Source organism: Maniola jurtina, chromosome W, assembly GCF_905333055.1.
Source record: "Maniola jurtina chromosome W, ilManJurt1.1, whole genome shotgun sequence".
In the NCBI taxonomy this organism is placed as follows: domain Eukaryota; kingdom Metazoa; phylum Arthropoda; class Insecta; order Lepidoptera; family Nymphalidae; genus Maniola; species Maniola jurtina.
Window position 1 is genome coordinate 4,818,911 of NC_060057.1, and position 16,706 is coordinate 4,835,616.

The window sequence follows — 16,706 nt, forward strand, 5'->3', positions numbered from 1 at the left end:
CTGAAACTTTGTTCGTGTGATATAATTTACGGTCTAATAATAGCACTGGGTATAATGTGAATCTCACTATCAAAAGAATTTTTGAAATTGAATGAGTAGTTTCGGAATTACCTCCTACATTCAAACTTTAGTGTAGAAGAACAATGGCCTGTTTCCTAAATGTGTAAATATAAACTATTCTTAATTACTTATCGATACAAAAACTGACCGATTTGCATAAAAAGTGATAAGATATCCTTGAAGAAACCAACATGCCTTCAGTCACTTTTTAGGGTTCTTGTAAAAAGGATGGAACCAAAGGGTGACACCCTTTGGTTTTTTTGGATTGGATTATGCCTATTACTATGCCTCCCCTGTCCGTCCGTTTGTCCATCCATCTGTCTGTCAGTGGGCTGTATCTTGTGAACCGTAATGGGTAGAGAGTTGAAATTTTTATAGAATGTCTATTTCTGTTGCCACTACAACAACAAACAATAAAAATTTCCATCATGAAAAAAATAACATGATATTTTTTGAACAGTGGCACCATATCATTACCATTGATATAGAATTAGTATATCACTGGATGGTACAGAACACTTCGTGTGCGAGTCCGACTCGCACTTGACCGATTCTTATAAATACCATTCTTTGATGATCATTACAACAATCTAGTGAAAAATCTATACATAGTGCTAGTTTAAATAAGTATGCCTTTAGTTACAGTACTGATAGCATGCATCTTAGTATACTGGTTAATGGGTCAGGTCAAAAATATCTTGAGTTATTTCTCACGGCAATTGAACTCTATTATCTCTATACATATAAGATAATTCAGTGTGCTCTGATTAGGATGTTTACATCTAGGGCAACTGATAAGCGTCTAACGATAACATCCTACTTGATATATTAACACCTTACTAGATAAGGCCAGAAATATGTAAATTTTCAATATATAATAAGCGTTAAGCTTTTTATGTAGTTAAGCTGAAAACATGTTACGCAGGCGAAGCCAGCGGCTGATACATAGTGAGCCAGCGCAACATGCATTCCCATTCCCACGTACGAATACGACCCGTATAGCTGACGCGGCGTAATACCAGAACCCGCGCGATGTGGGAATCGTAATATTAAGTTAGAATATTCTCATCCTTAGAGATAAGCACTAGTTTTTAGTCTTTTCATTTAAATGTAACTTTGAATATAATTATTATAAGGATATTATCGCCGACTAGTTTTCTTCCATCCACCTCCTGCGAGCCTAAACATTACTGGCGCAGTGACGGGGTAGGATAAGCTGTACCTGTAGCTGTATCGGACAACTGTGACGGAGAACAACTTATCCTGAGAACCTACCATTCGGAGGCCGCAGTGTAGTGGAGAATCTAAACTTCGATTCGTGGAAAGAAATAGATCGGCGATGCGGTAAGTACTTGAATCGTTCAAGTTCCTTTTACCTATCCTTTTCCAACTAACAAGAAAAAGAGGTATTGTGTTTAATTTTTTATTGATTTTTTTTTAATCGTACGTTTATTGTATCCTCATTTATATATATCGTCCTTATTCCTAAAATTTTATAATCTAGGTTTATACAAAATCTATAGACCTATTTAATATAATTTTACGTGAACTTTAGGGAAGTAATTTTTTTATTGAGTGCTTTTTTATAAAAGTTTTTTGAGTGTATTTTTTGTGTGTGTTAGTTTAATTTTTATTCGTCAAGATTTTTCATCCAAGGTCAGGACGTAGTTTCGTAGGGTCGGTTAATAGGTCAAGAGCCGTAGACGAATCTAGGAACTTAGAAGACATGGCATCAAATGATTTAGATACTATCTATAAATCTATTAGATTTTTACCCGAATTTGACGGAAATCCTCATGTGTTAACACGGTTTACAAATTTGTGTGACCAATTAGTGATTGCCCATTTTGACATTAGTCCGGGACATGAGTTACAAAATTCGGCATTAATTAGTGGAATATTAAATAAAGTGACAGGTTCCGCGGCTAGGTTAATTAATGCAAACGGTATCCCAGATAGTTGGAATGGCATACGAAATGCCCTTATTAATAATTTTGCAGACCATCGCGATGAGACCGCTTTATACAATGATTTGTCTCTACAGACACAAGGCTCTAGCACCCCGCAAGAATTTTACGAAAAGTGCCAAAACCTGTTTAGCACAATTATGACCTACATTTCCCTACATGAATCCGTACCTACCACAATAGAGGCTAAACGGCAACTTTACCAAAAGTTAACCCTGCAGTGTTATTTACGTGGTCTAAAAGACCCGCTAGGCTCAAGGATACGGTGCATGCGGCCAGTGTCAATGGAAAAAGCCCTCGAATTTGTACAAGAGGAACTTAACACCCTATATATACAACAGCGAAATGAAGGAAATTTTGGACATAAATTTTCCGTGTCAAATTACACAGGTCCTTCAAGGTCACAAGGTTTCGCTATGCCTGGGCCATCTTGGCAGCAGCCTATACATTTTAGACCACCTCAGAGTCAGCCACCTATGCATTTTAGACCTGGTTGGAAACCTAACCCTCAAATGCATCCGCGTGGTCCTAGTCGTACCCAATTAATGTTTCGCGCTCCTCCACCGAATTATAACCCGAAGAGCAACGTTTTCAAATTACCAAATCGACACCAATCGCCTAACAATTCTAATTTCCCACGTCCCATGAGCGGTGTGAGTCATTTCACCCCTAGACATTTACCACCATCGGGACATGATTGGCGTAAATTTGGTAATCCACCACCAACTAACTATATGAAATCACGCGACGTCAATTTTAATGAACTTAACTATGACTATGATTATGATTATGACTATGACTACGATTATGACTATGACAATTACGAACAATTTACGGATGAATGCTATAATTACTATGAGGAAAGCTCCTCGAACGTTGAACCAAGTCCAATAATAGAAGAAGTTGATCAGAAACAGGAAGTCAGTTCTAAGAAAGAAAATTTTCAAATAGTCAGCGAATCCGAAAAACCAAGATAGATGTTAATTTTTATGTCCAGCGGCAACTTGGTTATGTACAGATTAGTAATCCACCTCTCAGATTTCTTATCGATACCGGGGCGAATCAATCTTTTATCAGTCCTGAAGCAGTACAAATGTATTTTAGTAATATGCCACTTAACTATGAACCCTTTGAAGTAACCAACGTGCACGCAACAACTAAAAATGACTATTCCATTACATTACCTTGGTTTTCCGAATTTAACGAAGATGGTGATATTACTTTTTACGTATATCATTTTCACGAATACTTTGACGGTCTTTTAGGCCTAGATTTACTTGAAAAGTTGGAGTCCACTATTAATCTTAAAGACAGAAAATTAGTAACGCGTAACGCTGAGATTCCAATAAAAATGTATGATTCGCGTAACGTTAATTTGTTCGAAGACATTATTCCTGCTCATTCTTCAAAGCTATTTGCATTGCCTATTAATTCGCAGGACGGTGATGTCTTGATTCCATCTCAAACTATATGCAACTGTATTATTTCCGATTGTATAACACGCGTTAAAAATAAGAAAGGATATGTTGAAATTACTAATGATTCCCCGAATGATATAGTTTTTTTCATAGACAAACCCATATCAGCAGAACTTTATAATTTTGAATGTGAGCAAACCAATGTCTCTTCGAATCGTGCTAAAGAACTTTTTTCTCGTCTTCGCATTGGACATTTAAATCCAGAAAAAGCAGCTAATTTGAAAGCACTGTGTGCAAAGTATGCCGACGTGTTCTATCTTGAAGGTGAACCTTTAACGTTCAATAATAAGATTAAACATAAAATTAAGACCAGCGATGAAATTCCTGTACATACAAAAAGTTACAGATATCCTTATGTCCACCGACAAGAAATCAGAGATCAGATCAGTAAAATGCTTGAACAAAATATTATAAGACCTTCTGACTCCGCCTGGAGCTCTCCTATTTGGGTGGTTCCCAAAAAGGCAGATGCTTCTGGTCGTCGTAAATGGCGTCTTGTCGTGGACTTCAGAAAAGTAAACGAGAAAACGATTGATGATAAGTACCCTATTCCCAACATCACCGATGTTCTAGACAAATTAGGGAAGTGTCATTACTTCACTATCCTAGATTTAGCTAGTGGCTTTTACCAGGTTGAAATGGACCCCGCTGATATTCACAAGACTGCATTTAATGTAGAGAATGGGCACTATGAGTTTTTAAGGATGCCCATGGGGTTGAAAAATGCTCCATCGACTTTTCAGCGAGTCATGGATAATGTTCTCAAAGATCTACAGAACAAAGTTTGTCTAGTATATCTTGATGACATAATTTGCTTTAGCACAAGTCTTCAAGAGCACATAGTTAATTTGGAAAAGATATTTCAGAGATTGCGTGAGTCAAACTTCAAGATACAGATGGATAAGTCTGAATTCTTGAAGCTGGAAACCGAATTTTTAGGTCACATAATTTCTAAAGATGGTGTAAAACCGAACCCCAATAAAATAGCAGCCATAAGTAAATACCCATTACCAAAGACTACGACACAGATCAAACGTTTTCTCGGATTGCTAGGATATTACAGATAATTCATCCCTGATTTTGCACGTCTAACAAAGCCCCTTACTCAATGCCTGAAGAAAAATTCTAAAATAATAATCGATGATGAATACATAAGGTGTTTCGAGCACTGTAAGCAACTGCTTACCAATGATCCCATTTTACAGTATCCGGATTTTACTAAAGAATTTTTGCTAACAACTGATGCTTCTAATGTCGCAGTAGGTGCCGTTTTATCACAGGGCCTAGTGGGGTCTGATAAACCGATCGCATATGCATCTAGAACTCTTAATTCTAGCGAATTGAACTATAGTACGATAGAAAAAGAACTCTTAGCAATCGTCTGGGCCACCAAGTATTTCAGGCCTTACCTTTTTGGACGTAAATTTAAAATTATTACAGATCATAAGCCCCTGCAATGGGTAATGAGTCTTAAGGAACCTAATTCGAGACTTACAAGATGGCGTTTAAAACTCAGCGAGTTCGATTTTACGGTGTTGTATAAGCAAGGAAAGTCTAATACCAACGCGGACGCGTTATCGCGCATTGAAGTTCATGTGGAAGAGCTAAGTTCGGTTGCTGTGAATCTATCGGACGGAGCTCCCTCTTTAGATGACTCTGGAACTCTTTCAGCTCCGGAGGCTGAAGATGGTTCTAGAACAGCAACTGTCCATACTGATGACGAAAGCCCCATCTTGGAAATCCCGATTACAGAACATCCGTTGAATAAATTTACTAGGCAAATCGTTTTTAACGTTGTAGGTGATATTAAAACCAAACCAGTCACTACAAACCCCTTTGAAAACCATAAGCGTACGACTGTTCAATTATCTGAATCAAATTTAGAAATAGATGTCATCAATGCTATTAAAGAATTTGTTCAACCTAAAATTAAAACTGGTTTATTAATCAATCCACCATTGGCTATGTATAAGATAATTCCAATAATACAGAAAACCTTTAAAAATTCGTCAATGATACTCAATTTAGCTAAAACAGAAGTAGAAAATGTTCGAGAATATTTAAGGCAGCAACAAATTATAGATAAGTACCATGATGGCAAGACAAACCACCGCGGTATCAATGAATGCTTTCTTGCTTTATCTCGAAAATTTTACTGGCCAAAAATGCGAGAGCATATTTCAAAATTTATCAACGACTGTGAAGTATGCGGACAGGCTAAGTATGACCGTAATCCAATCCGACAGCAATTTCAAGTAGTTCCACCACCCAGTAAACCTTTTGAGCTTGTGCACTTAGACCTCTTAAGTGTCGAAAGCTGTAAGTTTCTGACAATAGTCGACTCTTTCTCCAAATATGCTCAAGCATATTTCTTAGGAGACAGCACGGCAGTCAGTGTAGTTCAAGCATTACTTAAATTTAGTACGCATCATGGAAATCCTTTAACTGTAGTTACTGACAACGGTCCGGAATTTAACAATCAAGTTATATCTGAGTTCTTCAATCTTCATAAAATCCAGCATCATAAGGTCGCACCACATACTCCTAACGAAAATGGTATCGTTGAAAGATTTCACTTGACACTCTTAGAACACCTTCGTATCTTTAGAATCAGTCAAAAGGATGAATCAGTAAGGAACCTGATACCTTATGCTCTTCTAGCTTACAATAGCAGTATTCATAGTTTCACAAAATGCAGACCAATCGAAATAGTAACTGGACATTTTGACCCACGCGACCCACTCGACATAGACCTCACGACACATGTCTTACAGCAATACATACAGGATCATAAAAATAGAATGAAAATTACATATAACCTTATCCACGAATCGTGTAGTAGTCTACGCAGAGATTTAACTAATAGTCGTAATAGAACTAGAGAGCCCGAAGCAAATTATTCCCCAGAGCAACAAGTTTTTGTTAGAAACCCTGTTGCCCCTCGTCAAAAGGCAGCTCCCCGCTATACTCAGGATGTAGTTGTGGCAAATCTCCCAATCCACATTTACACTAGAAAAAAACGAGGCCCAATCGCGAAGTCAAGACTAAAGAGAGTTCCTAACACTGCCCAATTGTTGCAGGATCCTCCTTATAATCAATCTACTTCTGCAGCCAGTGGTAATGCAGGAGATCCAACTTGAAAATCTCAGCGATGGACCCGGCTTGCTACCTTTTAAATTAGGAAGTACCTTTATTATTTCCCATTACCATTCATTTGTACAATGTATTAATCTTTCGGAATTGCAAGAGAAAATCAGCTCCATAAATGTCCAACTATTATTCTTTATTATTATTATTATTCTTTCTTTATTTGCATTCATGTCTTCATAATAAAAAATATTATTACAACATGAAGCCCCGTCAGGGCGCTGCAAAGTATAACATTGGTGAATAAAACAATTACAATTCTATTGTTAACAATTATGAAAATTATGAAATGTAAATAACAATTTTGAGTTAATTTAATGGTAGGTAATTAATTAAAAAATACAATGTCACAAAAAAAATACAATAATTAAAAAATACAATAATTAAAAAAATTGTATTTTTTTTGTCACGTATAAATAAATGTTCTTATCCATTGCTCAGAATACATCTATCGTAACAATATTCATTGGAGTACATAATTTATCGTGGAATTGAGGTCATATGCGTAAAAGTAGGTGCAGTTAGTTACGAGGAAAGTTCATTTATGTCATAAAAACAATTTAGTGTGAGCCATTGTTTGAGTTTTCGCCTAAAGGTCGTATCGTTATTTTCATCTGTTATGTATTTTGGGATTTTATTATAAATGTTAGTAGTTCTGTATAGTGGGCCGCGGCAGGAGATTTTAAGCTTGTAAGTAGGGTATGCTAGTTTGTTTTGCAAACGTGCACTTCTTTCGTGTTTCTTTGTGTTCTCCACAGTTTTGTATAAATTGTAATGCTTCCTAACAAATAAAGCCGCCTCCATTATATAGATTGAAGGTACTGTCAGGATTTTTTTGTTTAGAAAGTGCGGTCTACAGCTATCGCGTGGTTTTATGTTGACAAGGATGCGGATACATTTTTTTTGCAGGATGAAGATATCCTCTGCATTGGTGCTTTCCCCCCAGAGGATTATACCATATCGGATCCACGAATATGCGTATGCGTAGTAGGCGGAAAGTGCAGTTTCGTAATTTGTATTTGCTTTCAGTACGCTGAGAGCATACACAAATCGCGAAAGCTTTACGCTTAGGTTGTGAACATGGCACTTCCAGTCCAGGTGAGTATCAATAGTGAGGCCGAGAAGAGTAAAGTCACTAACTTCTTGAATTTTAATGTTATTTGCAAGTAATTTGAGGTTTAGTGGATATTTCTGGTGCGGTTTAAATTGTATGAGTTTAGTTTTATTTAGATTTATTTCGAGATTATTGTGTGATAAGTAATTTTGAATGTTTGCTAGGTTTTCCAAGATGAAATTTTCACAATCTGTCACATTCGCGCACATGGATAGGACTGACACGTCATCCGCAAACATAATGCATCGCGAGTGTGGGTTTATTATGTTAGGTAGGTCGTTGATGTATACCAAAAAAAGAATACATCCGAGGACACTTCCTTGTGGTATAGACCAGTTCGTAACGCGTACGTTCGATTCAAAGTCGCTTAATATGTTAGTCCGTTCATCGCGATATTGCACTTGTACAAATTGTTGTCTGTCTTTCAAGTAGGATTCCAGCCATCGGTGAGCATTTCCCCGTATACCTGAGTCGTATATTTTTTTTAATAGTAGTTTGTGTGAAACTTTGTCGTATGCTTTAGTCATATCTAGGAGCAGTCCGACACCGTACTGTTTTTCTTCTAAACAGTTTAGGATTGCCTGTATATATTCAAACTAGATAGCGTCACTCCTGATTTAAATAATAAAACAAAGAACTTATTTGAATCTCATTTAAACTATTTAAAGAAAAAACTCCTGAGTGTGCTTGAGCAGCTTCAGAGTTTCGAAACAACTCGAGTAAAAAGAGGACTCATAGATGGTCTCGGATCTGTCGTTAAAAGTATTACTGGTAACCTCGATTATACTGATGCCTTACATTATGATAGCATTATAAAATCATTGGAAGAAAATGACAATAAATTAGTGGCCGAATATAATAGTCATGTTAGTATATCCAAAGACTGGATGACGCAGTATGCAAAGGTCGTAGATAGTATTGTAGAAAATCAAAATCGATTAACAGCCTTAGTAAGTCGAATAAGTCAGAGCAATTCAGAAAGAGATTCTGATTTAATAAAATATGCACATTTAGCACAAGTTCTTCTCATTCTTAGTGACAATGTAGATTCAATTTCTCAAGAAGTTGTGAAATTACAAAATGTATTAGGTTTTATCAAGGTTTCGGTTGCACATCATTCAGTTATAAGCTTAAGTACAATTAAATATTTAGTTAGTAGGTTAACCAGTCTTTATGGTACTGGTAAAATTATATCTTTAGATGATAGAGAGTATTATGATATAATAGGATTAGGTTCGTATTATGTAAGAAACGAAATATTCATAGTTTATAAATTTCCTATAATTCTAACCCAAGTATATGATATGTATAAATTATCCATTGTACCCAACAAGAATCATGAGATCCTAATTCCTTATCATCCATTCCTGGCAATAAGCTTGAACGAGTACAGGTACATAGAGGCTGAATGCCCGAAGACCAGCAAGGGTTATCTATGTGCCGATATTAGAAGCTTACAGCGTGAACCTTCAAATCAACCAGATTGTATCCAACAACTTATAACCGCCCAAAATAGAAGCAGGTTTTGCCATCCAGTGAAAGTAACTTTGGAAAAACCAGCGTTCGAGCAACTTGACGAACGTCACTATACAATGAGTTTTCCGCTGCCCACGAAAGTTCACCTATCGTGTGGCCACGACCTGTACCGGACACTTCGAGGCAGCTACTTAGCAGTAATTCCACAAAATTGCTTTTTGAAAACGCCAGAGTTTATGATTCTCAATAGAAACGATCGCATAAAAGGCCAAGCAATTCAAGTTATGGATTTACCTAAAGAAGAACCCTATGACTCAAGACCATCTCCGCATTATGAATTGAAGTCCACAAAACTGGATCACCTACATCATGCAAGTGCAAAGGTTTCATCTCAAACACCTATCACTTTACCTCCGAGTTCGGACCACGGAAGTATTTACCACACAACCATACCCATATACACCATATTGGTTGGAACCTGCGGACTGAGTATAATCATCATAGTTTATCGTAAAATACAGCGCACGAAGACATTGCAGATAAGAAGCACAGCCGAAATTCAGAGTTCTTCATCCGATGACCTCCCGGCGCAATTCACAGCCAAGGTGTTCCATAAGCGCCGATCTGATGGGGGAGGTGTTACGCAGGCGAAGCCAGCGGCTGATACATAGTGAGCCAGCGCAACATGCATTCCCATTCCCTCGTACGAATACGACCCGTATAGCTGACGCGGCGTAATACCAGAACCCGCGCGATGTGGGAATCGTAATATTAAGTTAGAATATTCTCATCCTTAGAGATAAGCACTAGTTTTTAGTCTTTTCATTTAAATGTAACTTTGAATATAATTATTATAAGGATATTATCGCCGACTAGTTTTCTTCCATCCACCTCCTGCGAGCCTAAACATTACTAACAATCAAATATTGATGTCAATATTTTGTACTGTAATTGTTGGTTAAAATAAAATCTGTTCTGTGGCTATAGCTACTAGCTAAGTTAGCAATCAAGGGCTAACATATCACACTAATATTATAAAGGCGAAAGTTTGTATGTGTGTGTGTGTGTGTGTATGTTTGTTACTCCTTCACGCAAAAACCACTGGACGGATTTGGCTGAAATTCGGAATGGAGATGGATAATATCCTGGATTAGCACATAGGCTACTTTTTATCCCGGAAAACCAAAGAGTTCCCACAGGATTTCGAAAAACCTAAATCCACGCGGACAAATTCGCGGGCGTCAGCTAGTCATTGAATAAAAAAAAGAGGTTTATTATTCCATGTACATATTTTCACGAATTGTTCAACATTTCTGATACAAACCACTAAGGTCTGGAACAAGTGTCCGTGTTTGCTGCCACGTAATAACTTAGGTAACTTTAAGGCAGAGTGAATAGGCATCTTCTAGGCTCCAATTTAGACCTCATCATTGCTTTCATTAGCCATAATTGTCATCAAGCGCAAGTCAATGTTGCATTAAAAAAAACTTTTATTTCTAGGTCTGGGAGTTAAGTTCTGGCAAATGTTTGAAGACGCTGAAAGGTCACAGTAACTATGTGTTTTGTTGCAATTTCAACCCACAGAGTAATCTTATAGTATCTGGAAGTTTTGATGAAAGCGTTCGAATATGGGATGTACGAACAGGTAAATAATATCTTAAATATACTAATATTAAAAAATGAAAAATGGCATTGAAACAAAGCATTTTTTATCTGCACTTATGCATTCATGCTTTCAGTTTGTACTTCTACGCCGTTAATATTGCCAGTTTTGTAGAGTGGTACCCAAAGCACACAATGCATATTCTTTCTTTTTCTTTTTTGAAAAAAAAAGAATATTAACCATGCTAATCATGACTAATACTCCCCTTTCCGATCCAATTAGCGTAAAGCTTGTGCCAGGATGGGTACGACAATAGTGCAACAGATGGGGTTTGAAACGCCGACCTTTCGGAATTCAGTCCGCTCCTCAACCGTTGAGCTATGGAGGCTCTAAGCCCCATATTAATACCTTTTTGTGATAAAAATAGTGGGCAATCAAGCAGGCAGGTCACCTGATGTCAAGAAATTACCGCCGACCATGAGCAATTGCAACAACAGAGGAACTGTGGATGCATTGTCGGTCTTACAGGAGTTTGTTGATCCACCCCTTGAAACCCCCATTAAAATTTAGTGGGAATATTGCCTAAGGGAGTTGGTTATGGTTACACATTTTGCCTGTGACTTGTGACCTGTGTCATCATTTTATGAGAAATTGAGGCCTTAACTATCATCAGTTTCATTTTTTTTTTTTGATAATTCATCCCAAACAGGTAGATCAAAACTAAGTTTCAAATGTATTGGTTGCAGGTAAATGTTTGAAAACGTTACCAGCACACTCAGATCCAGTATCAGCGGTGCATTTCAACAGAGACGGAAGCCTCATTGTATCCTCAAGTTATGATGGTCTATGGTGAGTTGTTAAACCATTAATAAATTGTTTTTTTTTATTGAAGTGAAAATTTCTTTAGGTGCATTGGGTAGTTTTGGGATGGGTAAAAACTTTGGGGTCGCGTCACACACATGCTTATGTTAATAGCCCTCGAAGTGCCGATAGACGCGAAATCTAAACTGTTAGTTGGTGTAGTTTACAAATTATGAAATTTAAATTTTCGAACCTAAAATTAATTTCAGTTAACACTCCTGTCAGCAATTCCCACTGACTGCCAATTATTTAAATTATATAGTTAAGTTGATTCTTTGAAGAAATTAAATCGGAAACGCATTAGGTCATCGCTACAACTCGGTCGCGCTAAGTTTGCACCTCGCCGGAATGCGGCGCCTTCCCCACTTACCCATTCACCTCCCCGCGGTCGTCTTATCGCGTCGGTACGGTTCGCACACCGTACCTGAACGTCAGTGTGACGTAATCGACGCGAGGTGCAAACTTAGCTTAACCAAGCAGTAGCTTGTGCAGCCAAAAGTAAAATAAATGAATGGACAGATGAATGGCATTTGAATTACATCTATTTTTCCTGATTGCCAAATTTGATGCTACATAATTATCTCAGTAATTCTTTTGATTGGCCACATAGATGAATAACTTCAAATATTTTTGTTTTTAACCCCTGACCCAAAAAGAGGGGTCTTATAAGTTTGACGTGTGTATCTGTGTATCTGTCTGTGGCATCGTAGCTCCTAAACTAATGAACCGATTTTAATTTAGTTTTTTTTTTGTTTGAAAGGTGGCTTGATCGAGAGTGTTCTTAGCTATAATCCAAGAAGATCGGTTCAGAAGTTTGAAAGTTATCAGCTCTTTTCTAGTTACTGTAACCTTCACTTCTCAGGGGTATTATAAATTTTTAATTTACACTTGTGTCTATTTTAGTCGAATCTGGGACACAGCCTCCGGACAGTGCCTAAAAACACTCATAGACGACGACAACCCACCGGTGTCCTTTGTAAAGTTCTCTCCCAATGGCAAGTACATCCTCGCTGCTACTCTGGACAACACGTTGAAGCTCTGGGACTACAGTAGAGGCAAATGTCTCAAGACGTACACAGGGCATAAGAACGAAAAGTATTGCATTTTCGCCAACTTCAGCGTCACTGGTGGAAAGGTAATATTATCAAAAGTATTTAATTTCTTATGAGATTAAAGGTAAGCCTGCACTACGAAAATTCACAGTGCGATTTTCCCGCAGAATTCTTTCGAATACGGTTCATACAAGTATTTCACATAATTCGGCGGGAAAAATCGCGCAGTGAAAATTCGCAGTGCAGACTTACTCTAAGGTTGAAATCTATAGAGCACACTTTGACTTTGCGTAGACTTAAGTTTCAGTTAAAACGAGACAGATTTATACCAGCGGCATGGCGCGGTTTTAACTGTGTCTTAATTCTGAACAAAGTCAAAGTGCGCTCTATAGATCTCGACCTAAGAGCCCATTTACCATAAGTGGTTAGCTGCAAGCTGAGAATAACACTTATAATAATTTTTATTTTTATACATTTTCTAACATAATTACTATCTTCACTTTTTGATGCTATAGTTGAGTGACCTGTATTGTGAATCGTCATTACAAAACCTAATAGACTACAGGCCCATGTTCAAAAATGGATGGGTCATATGAACCACCAGGTGACGTATACAGGACGATATAAGAGCATAAAATAATAAGATTCAGCACTATGCCGTCACTTGTAAGCTGTCCAACAGAGTGCTGGTGAGAATTCAAAAGTGCAGGTAGAGTGAGTACATTTTGGTCATATATTTTTGTACGGCATTTTTACCATCGATAGATCCATGAAAAATAATAAGAAAGCGCGCAGTGCCGTAAAAAAATGGTGCGCCACAAAGTCAGTAAATTTTTTGATTTTCTGATAATTTCCAGGATAAATTTGGTCATTTAATTCTGTACGGCATTAGTTTCATACTGTTTCAATACAGCCTCTAATCCATTATTCCGCAACGCCGTACAAAAATCATGCGACAAGGGGAAAAAATTGAGGGTAGCAACCCCCTCTCTTTCCGTGGTCCGGGGGATGATTTGAAACAACATAAAATTAATTTATTTTGAAAGTGTTTTATGCATAGATAATATTTTTTTACATGCCGTACATTTTCGTAGGTCCAAAGGTTTGTAGGGGATGTGAATATTATATACACACCCGTTCACTTCAGTTAGACGGCATAGTGATTTTATTATATTATCAATTGTTCTCTTCAAAAATATGTTAATGCCGTACAGTATCAGATGGCCATAAAGTACTACACCCTTAAAATGGTAGCGTCATTTTCATCAGCCTAAAAGATATGGTCTGCATTAAAATGTACGGCATAATTTTTTTCTAATTTATTTATCTTAATACTATTTAAAACAAGGGAAAAGCGTAGATAATTGCTATATTTTATAAATTTATGAATATTTAAACTTTTGCAATAATTTGAAAAATTTCAGTTTTTGTATTTCTCTATAATTTTTTTAGAACAGTTTCTTTTGAACGGCAATACTATATAACAATAGTATTTTACACTATCATGTTAAAAAAAAAGTTGCCGTACAGAGTCAAATGATTTTACAGCTTTAAAAATCAAGTATACCATGAAATTAAGATAATTATTGATACACATTCAAATGAACACTAATTTTTTGACGGCATTATTTTTAATAGTACTTTTGAGTGCTAGATAATGTTTTGGAACCAAAGCCGTACTTTTTCAAATCACCCCCTGGACCACGGAAAGAGAGGGGGTTGCTACCCTCAATTTTTTCCCCTTGTCGCATGATTTTTGTACGGCGTTGCGGAATAATGGATTAGAGGCTGTATTGAAACAGTATGAAACTAATGCCGTACAGAATTAAATGACCAAATTTATCCTGGAAATTATCAGAAAATCAAAAAATTTACTGACTTTGTGGCGCACCATTTTTTTACGCCACTGCGCGCTTTCTTATTATTTTTCATGGATCTATCGATGGTAAAAATGCCGTACAAAAAAATATGACCAAAATGTACTCACTCTACCTGCACTTTTGAATTCTCACCAGCATTCTGTTGGACAGCTTACAAGTGACGGCATAGTGCTGAATCTTATTATTTTATGCTCTTATATCGTCCTGTATACGTCACCTGGTGGGTCATATGACCCATCCATTTTTGAACATGGGCCTGTAGTCTATAACAATATTTTAATATAATTTTAAACTGATATTACGCGTCTATTGATATGATAGTTGGCACATAAAGCAAAATACATGGCGAGTCCTGTCTCAGATTGTATGCATAATACATTCCATTGAGTAAGTCCCCTTTATTGGAAGTTGCCATATTTACCCACTTCCAAAGTACTCCAGTTGGTCACAATTTTTGTGTGTTAATTTCACATAAATATTTTACGAAAAATGTTCCAACCCACAATCAAGTCATAATTGAGGTATACAGCTGAGCGTTTACCTTAAAATAACGTGCCGCATCACAAAGATATAATTTTCCTTTGTGATTTGTCTTCTGATTTCTTGAGCTCCATTTACTTTAATATCCAGCTATATATTTTCATGTGATACAAATTGTACTTTATTCAACAGTGGATAGTATCGGGCTCAGAGGACAACCTGGTGTACATATGGAACCTGCAGTCGAAAGAGATAGTACAGCGGCTGTCCGGCCACACCGACACAGTGCTGTGCACGGCGTGCCACCCCACCGAGAACATCATCGCGTCCGCGGCGCTCGAAAACGACAAGACCATAAAGCTCTGGAAGAGTGACACGTAATACTGATTGGTAGGTTTGTATATTTATCTGTTACTAGCTGTTGCCCGCGACGTTGTCCGCGTGGATTTAGGTCACTACTATTACTAAGCCTGCGTTGTCAGTCCGTCCGTCGGTCAGTAGGCTGTATCTCGTGAACCGTAATAAGTAGAGCGTTGAAATTTTCTCATAACGTGTATTGCCGGTGTAAGAACAAATAATAAAAAATTAAAAATGGTCACCATGAAAATTAAAAAGAGCTATTTCACAGATACACCTTGTACAGATGTGTGTAAATGTGGTCACTTGAGCGACAACATTTTATTTGTGACCTGTCATCTATAGTAATATAGATCAATGGTTGTATGGGAAGGAAGTGCTAAGTCGCCTTCTAGGGGTGTTACTCAATGATACGCGATTGTATGAATTAACTTTAAATAATTTTTAAAGCAGTTTTACCTTACATTTTAATTTGTACATTGTTAGTTGACCTGTATTCATTGGCAAGGTGTTTCTAAATTTTTACTTTACGAAAAAAAATGAAAAGAATACATTTAAGTATATTATTTTCCTTTGTTCCAGGAAACACACGCACAGACAGCGTTTTACAAAAAAAAAAAAAAATTGGCTCCATATTGAGAGCCTTGGCCTTTGGCTTTGTGAATACATAGTTTTACTTAAGGTTTACTTAGTGTAACAGACAGTCAGACGAAATGTTATTTCATATCTAAAGATACACTTAATCAATCAACCTTTGAATGTGTGATTTTTTCCTTTCTTTGTTATTACTATATTAGGGCCATAGCAGACGCGATGCTTTTAGCAACGGCGATTTCATGACTTCATGACGACTTTCTGGGTTCAATCGCTGCATTAAAATCGCGCGATTCAGCGATTGTTTCGATGCTGCATCGCGTTTTGATGATTTTCTGCTTTCGATCGCTGTATAAATGAAATCGACTTGATCGCTGCGACTGGAGATTGTATGTGCGCGGAGTTGAGCAAACTGCGAAAAGCAAGTGAATCGCCGATCGCTGATGCTGAAAGCATCGGGTCTGTTATGGCCCTTAGATATTTTTGTAACTGGCGTGCAAATGAAAGGTGGAGAAAGTGTGTTGCCTTTTTGTTTTTAGTTTATATTAAGTTATAAGGATCCTAAAGAATTAAAAAAGCTTAAGAATAACTTGTTGGATGCAATTAAAAATTTAGTAGTTATTATTGTTGTTTTCTT

At 37.1% G+C, this 16,706-nt stretch overlaps 1 protein-coding gene across 1 annotated transcript; it reads left to right on the forward strand.

Moving 5' to 3' along the window:
• Positions 1–7,732: 7,732 nt before the first annotated feature.
• Positions 7,733–16,690, forward strand: LOC123879828 (protein will die slowly). The gene is made up of 6 exons (XM_045927722.1): positions 7,733–7,750; positions 10,743–10,887; positions 11,592–11,694; positions 12,610–12,841; positions 15,311–15,508; positions 16,058–16,690. The coding sequence occupies exons 1-5, from the start codon at positions 7,733–7,735 to the stop codon at positions 15,497–15,499; spliced, it is 687 nt and encodes a 228-aa protein (XP_045783678.1). The 3' UTR covers positions 15,500–15,508; positions 16,058–16,690.
• The last annotated feature ends 16 nt before the right edge of the window (positions 16,691–16,706 follow it).

What these genes read in the sequence shown, in the direction of transcription:
- LOC123879828 (XM_045927722.1), top strand. An exon ending in AATATGGGATGTACGAACAG is followed by an intron (nt 10,888 to 11,591) that starts GTAAATAATATC and finishes TATTGGTTGCAG; the next exon opens with GTAAATGTTTGAAAACGTTA. An exon ending in TCAGCGTCACTGGTGGAAAG is followed by an intron (nt 12,842 to 15,310) that starts GTAATATTATCA and finishes TTTATTCAACAG; the next exon opens with TGGATAGTATCGGGCTCAGA.